We start from the raw sequence: 12249 nt of genomic DNA on the forward strand, positions 1-12249 counted from the left end.
TCCTTATTTTTTCAGAGAAGTTTTATATGAAGATGAAGGTTTCCGGAGTCGGCAGTTTGCAGCCCTGGTGGCCTCGAAAGTGTTTTATCACCTGGGGGCTTTTGAGGAGTCTCTGAATTATGCCCTTGGAGCAGGTGACCTCTTCAACGTCAATGATAACTCTGAATATGTGGAGACTATTATAGGTAATTATCTTCCATCTGACAAAGTTTATATCTGCAGATGCCTTTCTTGCTCTAGTGGATATAGCCTTTTTATTCACTTTAATATCACGTTGCCAGATCTTAGTTTAATTGAAGTTCTAATCATCATCTCATAGTGTTAAACAGGCTCTGTTTTTATGCCAGCTTCTGGCTGAGTGCTGCTTAGCTCCGCAGTGACAGCCGTCTCCAGTCCAGTGCGTGGTTTGGTGAAATGTTGATGTAAGATTGCTAATTTTGCTCTTCCGGCCGGACCAGCACCAGGGTAGCGAGAGCGCAGGGTCGGCTGACACCCGTCAGCTACCCAGGACCCCCGCCACAGGATCTTGAGACTGCTGGTGAGTGGAACACAGCTTCTGCTCCAGTCCAATCACGCGGGACCTGAGACTGCTTTGGTTGGGGAGGCAGAAATCCGCCCTCAGTAGGGCCACAAGCCTCTCCGGTCAGAAAAGCGCCGGGGTAGCTAGGGCGTAGGGTCGGCTGACACTTGCCAGCTACCCACAACACCCGCCACAGGATCTTAAGACTTCTGGTGAGTGGAACACAGCTTCTGCTCCAATCCAATTGCGCGCGGGACCTGAGACTGCATTAGTTAGGGAAGCAGAAAACCCGGCCTGAGCAGGACAACAGGCCTCTTCCGGCCGGACCAGCACCAGGGTAGCTAGAGCGCAGGGTCGGCTGACACCCGCCAGCTACCCAGGACCCCAGCCACAGGATTTTGAGACTGCTGGTGAGTGGAACACAGCTTCTGCTCCAATCTTTAAACAGTGACAATGACAACAACTAACCCCAGAGATTACCAGATGGCGAAAGGTAAACGTAATAATCTTACTAACAGAAACCAAGACCACTCACCATCATCAGAACCCAGCACTCCCACTTCGCCCAGTCCAGGGCACCCCAACACACCAGAAAATCTAGACACGGATCTAAAAGCATATCTCCTGATGATGGTAGGAGACTTCAAGAAGGACTTTAAGGGCTGGTGAGATGGCTCAGTGGGTAAGAGCACCCGACTGCTCTTCCAAAGGTCCAGAGTTCAAATCCCAGCAACCACATGGTGGCTCACAACCATCTGTAACGAGATCTGGCGCCCTCTTCTGGAGTGTCTGAAGACAGCTACAGTGTACTTACATATAATAAATAAATAAATCTTTTAAAAAAAAAAAAAAAAAAAAAAAGAAGGACTTTAATAACACACTTAAAGAAATACAAAGGGGCCGGGCGTGGTGGCGCACGCCTTTAATCCCAGCACTCGGGAGGCAGAGGCAGGCGGATTTCTGAGTTCAAGGCCAGCCTGGTCTACAAAGTGAGTTCCAGGACAGCCAGGGCTATACAGAGAAACCCTGTCTCGAAAAACCAAAAAAAAAAAAAAAAAGAAATACAAAGGAACACTGGTAAACAGGTAGAAGACAGTAAAGAGGAAGCACAAAAATCCCTTAAAGAATTGCAGGAGAACACTGCTAAAGAGTTACAAATCCTTAAAGAAAAACAGGATAACATAATCAAACAGGTAGAAGTCCTTACAGAAAAACAGGAAAACACATCCAAACAGATGATGGAAGTGAACAAAACCATACTAGACCTAAAAAGGGAAGTAGACACAATAAAGAAAACCCAAAATGAGGCAACACTGGAGATAGAAACCCTAGGAAAGAAATCTGGAACCATAGATACGAGCATCAGCAACAGAATACAAGAGATGGAAGAGAGAATCTCAGGTGCAGAAGACTCCATAGAGAACATCGGCACAACAATCAAGGAAAATGTAAAATGCAAAAAGATCCTAACTCAAAACATCCAAGAAATACAGGACACAATGAGAAGAGCAAACCTACGGATAATAGGAGTGGATGAGAATGAAGATTTTCAACTCAAAGGACCAGCAAACATCTTCAACAAAATTATAGAAGAAAACTTCCCAAATCTAAAGAAAGAGATGCCCATGAACATACAAGAAGCCTACAGAACTCCAAATAGACTGGACCAGAAAAGAAATACCTCCCGACACATAATAATCAGAACAACAAATGCTCTAAATAAAGACAGAATACTAAAAGCAGTAAGAGAAAAAGGCGAAGTAACATATAAAGGCAAGCCTATCAGAATGACACCAGATTTCTCACCAGAGACTATGAAAGCCAGAAGATCCTGGACGGATGTTATACAGACACTAAAAGAACACAAACTCCAGCCCAGGCTACTATACCCAGCCAAACTCTCAATTAACATAGATGGAGAAACCAAAGTATTCCACGACAAAACCAAATTCACACATTATCTCTCCACGAATCCAGCCCTTCAAAGGATAATAACAGAAAAAAACCAATACAAGGACAGGAACCACGCCCTAGAAACAACAAGAAGGTGATCCCTCAACAAACCTAAAAGAAGACAGCCACAAGAACAGAATGCCAACTTTAACAACAAAAATAACAGGAAACAACAATTACTTTTCCTTAATATCTCTTAATATCAATGGACTCAACTCCCCGATAAAAAGACATAGACTAACAAACTGGCTACACAAACAAGACCCAACATTTTGCTGCTTACAGGAAACTCATCTCAGAGAAAAAGATAGACACTACCTCAGAATGAAAGGCTGGAAAACAATTTTCCAAGCAAATGGTATAAAGAAACAAGCTGGAGTAGCCACTCTAATATCTGATAAGATTGACTTCCAACCCAAAGTCATTAAAAAAGACAGGGAGGGACACTTCATACTCATCAAAGGTAAAATCCTCCAAGAGGAACTATCAATCCTGAATATCTATGCTCCAAATACAAAGGCAGCCACATTCATTAAAGAAACTTTAGTAAATCTCAAAGCACACATTGCATCTCATACAATAATAGTGGGAGACTTCAGCACACCACTTTCACCAATGGACAGATCGTGGAAACAGAAACTAAACAGGGACACAGTGAAACTAACAGAAATTATGAATCAAATGGATCTGGCAGATATCTACAGAACATTCTATCCTAAAACAAAAGGATATACCTTCTTTTCAGCACCTCATGGTACCTTCTCCAAAATTGACCACATAATTGGTCACAAAACAGGCCTCAACAGATACAAAAATATTGAAATTGTCCAATGCATCCTATCAGATCACCATGGACTAAGGCTGATCTTCAATAACAAAATAAATAATAGAAAGCCAACCTTCACGTGGAAACTGAACAACACTCTTCTCAATGATACCTTGGTCAAGGAAGGAATAAAGAAAGAAATTAAGGACTTTTTAGAGTTCAATGAAAATGAAGCCACAACATACCCAAACTTATGGGACGCAATGAAAGCATTTCTAAGAGGAAAACTCATAGCTCTGAGTGCCTCCAAAAGGAAACTAGAGAGAGCACACATTAGCAGCTTGACAACATACCTAAAAGCACTAGAACAAAAGGAAGCAAATTCACCCAAGAGGAGTAGAAGGCAGGAAATAATCAAACTCAGGGGCGAAATCAACCAAGTGGAAACAAGAAGAACTATTCAAAGAATCAACCAATCAAGGAGCTAGTTCTTTGAGAAAATCAACAAGATAGATAAACCCTTAGCCAGACTCACTAGAGGGCACAGGGAAAGCATCCTAATTAACAAAATCAGAAATGAAAAAGGAGACATAACAACAGATCCTGAAGACATCCAAAACACCATCAGATCCTTCTACCAAAGGCTATACTCAACAAAAGTGGAGAACCTGGATGAAATGGAGAAGTTCCTGGACAGATACCAGGTACCAAAGTTGAATCAAGATCAGGTTAATGATCTAAACAGCCCTATATCCCCCAAAGAAATAGAAGCAGTCATTAATAGTCTCCCAACTAAAAAAAGCCCAGGACCAGATGGGTTTAGTGCAGAGTTCTATCAGACCTTCAAAGAAGATCTAATCCCAGTTCTTCACAAACTATTCCACAAAATAGAAACAGAAGGTACTCTACCCAACTCATTCTATGAAGCCACAATTACTCTGATACCTAAACCACAAAAAGACCCAACAAAGATAGAAAACTTCAGACCAATATCCCTTATGAATATTGATGCAAAAATCCTCAATAAAGTTCTTGCTAACCGAATCCAAGAACACATCAAAACAATCATCCATCCTGACCAAGTAGGTTTCATCCCAGGGATGCAGGGATGGTTCAATATACGGAAATCCATCAACGTAATCCAGTATATAAACAAACTCAAAGACAAAAACCACATGGTCATCTCGTTAGATGCGGAAAAAGCATTTGACAAGATCCAACACCCATTCATGATAAAAGTCTTGGAAAGATCAGGAATTCAAGGCCCATACCTAAACATGATAAAAGCAATCTACAACAAACCAGTAGCCAACATCAAAGTAAACGGTGAGAAGCTTGAAGCAATCCCTCTAAAATCAGGGACTAGACAAGGCTGTCCACTTTCTCCATACCTATTCAACATAGTACTTGAAGTCCTAGCCAGAGCAATTGGACAACAAAAGGAGATCAAAGGGATACAAATTGGAAAAGATGAAGTCAAAATATCACTTTTTGCAGATGATATGATAGTATATATAAGTGACCCTAAAAATTCCACCAGAGGACTCCTAAGCCTGATAAACAGCTTCGGTGAAGTAGCTGGATATAAAATTAACTCAAACAAATCAATGGCCTTTCTCTACACAAAGAATAAACAGGCTGAGAAAGAAATTAGGGAAACAACACCCTTCTCAATAGTCACAAATAATATAAAATATCTTGGCGTGACTCTAACTAAGAAAGTGAAAGATCTGTATAATAAAAACTTCAAGTCTCTGAAGAAAGAAATTATAGAAGATCTCAGAAGATGGAAAGATCTCCCATGCTCATGGATTGGCAGGATCAACATTGTAAAAATGGCTATCTTGCCAAAAGCAATCTATAGATTCAATGCAATCCCCATCAAAATTCCAAATCAATTCTTCAACGAATTAGAAAGTGCAATCTGCAAATTCATCTGGAATAACAAAAAACCTAGGATAGCAAAAACTCTTCTCAAGGATAAAAGAACCTCTGGTGGAATCACCATGCCGGACCTAAAGCTCTACTACAGAGCAATTGTGATAAAAACTGCATGGTACTGGTATAGTGACAGACAAATAGACCAATGGAATACAATTGAAGACCCAGAAATGAACCCACACACCTACGGTCACTTGATCTTCGACAAGGGAGCTAAAAACATCCAGTGGAAGAAAGACAGCATTTTCAACAAATGGTGCTGGCACAACTGGTTGTTAACATGTAGAAGAATGCGAATCGATCCATTCCTATCTCCTTGTACTAAGGTCAAGTCTAAGTGGATCAAGGAACTTCACATAAAACCAGAGACACTGAAACTTATAGAGGAGAAAGTGGGGAAAAGCCTTGAAGATATGGGCACAGGGGAAAAATTCTTGAATAGAACAGTAATGGCCTGTGCTGTAAGATCGAGAATTGACAAGTGGGACCTCATGAAACTGCAAAGCTTCTGCAAGGCTAAAGACACCATCAATAAGACAAACCACCAACAGATTGGGAAAGGATCTTCACCTATCCTAAATCAGATAAGGGACTAATATCCAATATATATAAAGAACTCAAGAAGGTGGACACCAGAAAGTCAAATAACCCCATTAAAAAATGGGGCTCAGAACTGAACAAAGAATTCTCACCTGAGGAATACCGAATGGCAGAGAAGCACCTGAAAAAATGTTCAACATCCTTAATCATCAGGGAAATGCAACTCAAAACAACCCTGAGATTCCACCTCACACCAGTCAGAATGGCTAAGATCAAAAATTCAGGTGACAGCAGATACTGGCGAGGATGTGGAGAAAGAGGAACACTCCTCCATTGTTGGTGGGATTGCAAGCTTGTACAACCACTCTGGAAATCAGTCTGGCGGTTCCTCAGAAAATTGGACATAGTACTACCGGAGGATCCAGCAATACCTCTCCTGGGCATATATCCAGAAGATGTTCCAACCGGTAAAAAGGACACATGCTCCACTATGTTCATAGCAGCCCTATTTATAATAGCCAGAAGCTGGAAAGAACCCAGATGTCCCTCAACAGAGGAATGGATACAGAAATTATGGTACATTTACACAATGGAGTACTACTCAGCTATTAAAAAGAATGAATTTATGAAATTCCTAGCCAAATGGATGGACCTGGAGGGCATCATCTTGAGTGAGGTAACACAATCACAAAAGAACTCACACAATATGTATTCACTGATAAGTGGATATTAGCCCAAAACTTAGGATACCCAAAATATAAGATACAATTTACTAAACGCATGAAACTCAAGAAGAATGAAGACCAAAGTGTGGACACTGTACCCCTTCTTAGAATTGGGAACAAAACACCCAGGGAAGGAGTTACAGAGACAAAGTTCGTAGCTGTGATGAAAGGATGGACCATTTAGAGACTGCCGTATCCAGGGATCCTTCCCATAAGCAGCTTCTAAACGCTGACACCATTGCATACACTAGCAAGATTTTGCTGAAAGGACCCAAATAAATATAGCTGTCTCTTGTGAGACGATGCCGGGGCCTAGCAAACACAGGAGTGGATGTTCACAGTCAGCTATTGGATGGATCACAGGGCTCCCAATGGAGAAGCTAGAGAAAGTACCCAAGGAGCTAAAGGGATCTGCAACCCTATTGTCGGAACAACATGATGTACTAACCAGAACCCCGGAGCTCTTGTCTCTAGCTGCATATGTATCGAAAGATGGCCTAGTCGGCCATCATTGGATAGAGAGGCCCATTGGACTTGCAAACTTTATATGCCCCAATATAGGGGAATGCCAGGGCCAAAAGAATGGGAATGGGTGGGTAGGGAAGTGGGGGGCGCTATGGGGGACTTTTGGGATAGCATTGGAAATGTAACTGAGGAAAATATGTAATAAAAATATTAAAAATTAAAAAAAAAAGATTGCTAATTTTTTTTTTTTTTTTTTGGTTTTTCAAGACAGGGTTTCTCTGTATAGCCCTGGCTGTCCTGGAGCTCACTTTGTAGACCAGGCTGTCTTCGAACTCAGAAATCCGCCTGCCTCTGCCTCCCGAGTGCTGGGATTAAAGGCGTGCGCCACCACGCCCGGCTTAGATTGCTAATTTTTATAGTTGCCTGTCGAAGGTTGATCCTGGACCTAGAATTCTTTTGCCTGTGGCTCCTAAGTGCTGAGATTACTATAGGCATCTACCACAATCATCTTCCATAGTTGCTGCTAGCATTGGAAGTGTTTGTTCTTCATGCCATGCAGTCATTCTTCATAGTCTAGATTTGTTCCACAACTCACCTGTGAGGATCGCTAGCCTTGTTGCACAAATGAGAAAACGAAGGTTTTAAGATGAAAAGATGCACGACTATTAAATAAAACAGTAAGGAATTAAAGCCTAGATTGACTCTAAAACTCTTATTGTTATTTTTTGTTTGTTTATTAAGATGGATTTTGCTATTTATGTAGCCCAGTACAGCCTAGAATATTATATTTCTCTATAGCCCAGGCTGTTAAACTTTTGATCCTCCTGCCTCCACCTCTCCAGTACTGGGATTGTAGTATGTCACCATGTCTGGCTCATTTGTTGATTTTAGAAATATTGGTGTGGTAGTCTGTTACTGTAACAAAGGCTTGAGATTATCCACCTATAATGAAATGGTTTTTTGAGACAGGGTTTCTCTGTGTCTCCCTGGCTGTCTTAGAAGTGCAGATATCTGCATTGCTAATTAAGGGGCTAGTTGCGTTATTTGCCTAGACCTTTAAAAGGATAAAGTTTGTTATTTTCCTTCAGAGATCTTTAGTCTGATCAACATTTTCTACAAGCACAGTGCTCAATGGCTGTTTTGGGATTACTACTTTATTCTCATCAACTGACCTAAACTTTCATGGTTCTACCTAGGTGAGCACTAGACATGGTGTACTCAGTTTATAAAAGTCCATTGCTAGTCCCCCATGCAGAGACTCTTAGCATGGGTCATCTAGTGGGCTAACAATTCTTTGTAGTTCTTTCTGTTTGCCAAGGTTTGCAGCTAATTAATCTTGACCTTACTTCTTTTTGAGCTGACAAACCTATGAAAAGAGGGGATTACTAGTGTGGGTTGTCACCCTTCAGGGACGTATAAGGCAGCTTGAGGAAATATCGTTTTTGCCTTTATCTAGAATGCTTAAGACATGATTACAAAAAATATAACTGACTTGTACACGTGTTTCTCATCCAGTGTATTATTGGTACCCTTCAGTATGTCTCTGCCGTCTCCATCCACACTAGCCATGAAATGCGGAAGTCCAGTTGAGCATCTTTGCTCCTGCATGAACTTTCAGGCAGTCCAGGGGGATATAGGTTCCATATCATGTGTCTTAGACAGGGTTTCTATTCCTGCACAAACATCATGACCTAAAAGCAAGTTGGGGAGGAAAGGGTTTATTCAGCTTATACTTCCTGCTGTTCATCACCAAAGGAAGTCAGGACTGGGACTCAAGCAGGTCAGGAAGCAGGAGCTGATGCAGAGGCCATGGAGGAATGTTCTTTTTTTTTTTTTTTAAAGATTTATTTATTTATTACATGTAAGTACACTGTAGCTGTCTTCAGACACTCCAGAAGAGGGCGCCAGATCTCGTTACGGATGGTTGTGAGCCACCATGTGGTTGCTGGGATTAGAACTCTGGACCTTCGGAAGAGCAGTCGGGTGCTCTTACCCACTGAGCCATCTCACCAGCCCCCAGAGGAATGTTCTTTACTGGCTTGCTTCCCCTGGCTTGCTCAGCCTGTTCTCTTATAGAACCCAAGACTACCAGCCCAGAGATGGTCCCAACCACAAGGGGCCTTTCCCCCTTGATCACTAATTGAGAAAATGCTTTACAGTTGGATCTCATGGAGGCATTTCCTCAACTGAAGCTCCTTTCTCTGTGATAACTCCAGCTGTGTCAAGTTGACACAAAACTAGCCAGTACAATTGATCCCTTGTCAACGTGACACACAAATACATCACTAGTAAGCCTCAACCCTTAGTTCTTATTCATCCCCAAGATCTTAAATAACTTTAAAAGTCCCACAGTCTTTACATATTAAAAGTTCAATCCTTTTAAAGTATCCAGCATCTTTTAAAATTCAAAGTCTGTTAACTGCCAGCTTCACTAAAAAACTTCCTTCAAGAGGGAAAAATATCAGGGCACAGTCACAATCAAAACCCAAAATCAATCTCTAACCGTCCGGTATCTGGGATCCAACTCACAATCTTCTGGGCTCCTCCAAGGGCTTGGGTCACTTCTTCAGCCATGCCCTTTGTAGTATACACGTTTTCTTTTAGGCAGCTGCCTATACTCCACTGCTGCTGCTGTTCTTGGTGGTCATCTCATGGTACTGGCATCTCCAAAATGCTGCTATCTTCCAATGTAACTTGGCTTCAACAAAAGCCTCTCATATGCTTTCTTCATGGTGCCAAGCCTCAACTCCTTTGCATGACCCCTTCAGTCCTGGGCCATCAATTGCAACTGAGGCTGCACCTTCACCAATGGCCTTCCATGCCCTCTCACAGTGCCAAACCTCAACTACTTTGCATGATCCCTTCATGCCTTCAAAACCAGTACCACCTGGGTGACCCTTATACATTACCAAGTCCTGCTGCAGCAGGAGTACAACCTTGGCTATCTCTGGAACACAGCCTCTTTGTGTTTTCAGAAAACACTTCCCAGAAGATGTCACCTCAACGATGCTGGTCTCTTCTTAATCACCGCTAATTTCTTAGCTCCAGCTAACCAGCATCAATAGTCCCAGTAATGCAAAGGTTTTGCTTTGGTGGTTCTGGTATCTTGTTAATCACAACTGATTCTTCAGCCCCAGCTAACCAGAACCACAGAATAATCCAACTCCAAAATAGCAATGGCCCTGAAAAGAGACTTTAATTTTCCCTCTGAAATTTCACAAGCCAGGCCTCCAACTTCTGCACTGTTCTCAACATTATCGTCCAAGCTCCTACATAACATCTGACAGAGCTCTTAACACCGAATGGGTCTTCTAGCCCAAAGTTCCAAAGTCCTTCACAGTCCTCTCCAAAACATGGTCAGGTTGTCACAGGAATACCCCACTGCTGGTACCAACTTCTGTCTTAGGGTTTTACTGCCGTGAACAGACACCATGACCAAGGCAAGTCTTAAAAAAAACCCAACATTTAATTGGGGCTGGCTTACAGGTTCAGAGGTTCAGTCCATTATCATCAAGGTGGGAGCATGGTAGCATCCAGGCTGTCATGGTGCAGGCAGAGCTGAGAGTTCTACAACTTCATCCAGAGGCTGCTAGTGGAAGACTGGCTTCCAGGCAACTGGGGTGAGAGTCTTAAGCCCACACCCACAGTGACACACCTACTCCAACCAGGTCACACCTCCAAATGGTGCCACTCCCTGGTCCAAGAATATACAAACCATCACATCATGCTAAGATTTCCCCTGATTTGCTGCTGTTGCTTAAAAAGTATTTGCATTCTCTGGAGTTTCTTTCTGAGCCTGTGGCTCCATTATTCCCAAAGATGATTTACTAACAGCTCTTCATCTCACAATACCTGATTTCAGATGTGAAGTATATTACATTCTTTGTGGTAGTTGCTGTTACAGGCTTTTTAAAATATTCTGTTTAATATTTTAAAGTATGTATTTTTTTTAAAGTGACAGCAACTATTTGTAGCCAACTCTTTTGAATTAATCAAATTGATTAATATAATTTTGATCAAAATAATTAGTCATGTTTGGAATAATATCAGCATTGTTGGTGTTGATGTGTACTCCTTTGTTGTAACTGCCATAAAAATTACTTAATTGAACGTTCTAGCATTTTAATGTGTACTTACTACTTTGTACTTATTTCTAGTGTTCAGGATCATAAATGTAGACTTTGTCCTTTTCTAGTAGTTTAGACCAATTTACAAAATAATTATTGTATTTTCTCCATAGCAAAATGCATTGATCATTATACCAAACAGTGTGTGGAAAATGCAGATTTGCCTGAAGGAGAAAAAAAGCCAATTGACCAGAGATTGGAAGGCATCGTGAATAAAATGTTCCAGCGATGTCTCGATGATCACAAGTATAAGCAAGCGATTGGCATTGCTCTGGAGACCAGGAGACTCGATGTCTTTGAGAAGACTATACTGGAATCTGTAAGTAGATTATGTCATTTCACAGGTTGGGATTGATGGGGAAATCAACGGAACAGAGTGTTCAAGAGCAAACTCTTGGTTTTGGTTTTTTGGTTTTTTGGTTTGAGACAGGGTTCCTCTGCGTGGCCCTGGCTGTGCTGGAACTCCCTCTATAGACCAGACTGGCCTCGAGAGATCCACTTGTCTGTACCTCCTGAATGCTGGGATTAAAGGCTCATGCCACCGTCACTCAGATTTTTTTAGAATACTTTTAATTGATTCTCTGACACTCTCATACACGGATTCAGTGTCTCTAGATCATTTCCACTTCCACATCCCTCTTCACACTGCTAGACATTCCCATCGTGGCCCACCTCGTGACCTCTTTTTTTCTTTCATTGCCCTTTATTTGTGTGTAGAGGGAGCACACATGTGCCACAGTGCACGCATAGGAATCAGAAGACAATTGGAGCGGGTTCTTTCCTTCCTCCACGTGAATCTTGAGGATGAACTTTGGTCAGTCTTAGTAATGCGTCCCTCCACCAGCCTGTCTTTCTTTATAACTTACGGAATCTAATTAGTGCTTCCTGAATGTGCATGGGTCTAGGGTTCTCCCACTGAGCATGGCAGTCCACCAGTGGCCATACCCCCACAGAAAAATGGCTTCCCTTCGTCAGCATCCATCAGTTGCTAATAGCTCCTCAGCTAGAGCTCCAGTCTGTTGAGCCTCTCCCTCATCCATGTTGGAACGGTGACTGGTTTGAGCCTGTGCAGATCTTGTACAGGTGACCAAAACTGCTATGAATTCATGAATACATATGAGATGCTCCAAGAAAGCGGAAGGCTAGAACGGAGGCTCAGAGGCAGAACACCTTGCATGTCACCTTGCATCACAAAACTAACCTCTAAACAGG

At 42.0% G+C, this 12249-nt stretch overlaps 1 protein-coding gene across 1 annotated transcript in view; it reads left to right on the plus strand.

Moving 5' to 3' along the window:
- Psmd1 (proteasome 26S subunit, non-ATPase 1) overlaps positions 1-12249 on the plus strand; it is a 78845-nt gene that overhangs the window by 7303 nt on the left and 59293 nt on the right. Inside the window, exons 4-5 of the mRNA XM_021166195.3 lie at positions 16-185; positions 11151-11356. Coding sequence (XP_021021854.1) covers positions 16-185; positions 11151-11356 — 376 coding nt within the window. The remainder of the gene's footprint in view (positions 1-15; positions 186-11150; positions 11357-12249) is intronic.

Source organism: Mus caroli, unplaced genomic scaffold (assembly GCF_978045245.1).
Source record: "Mus caroli unplaced genomic scaffold, Mus_caroli_1 scaffold_1, whole genome shotgun sequence".
In the NCBI taxonomy this organism is placed as follows: Eukaryota; Metazoa; Chordata; class Mammalia; order Rodentia; family Muridae; genus Mus; species Mus caroli.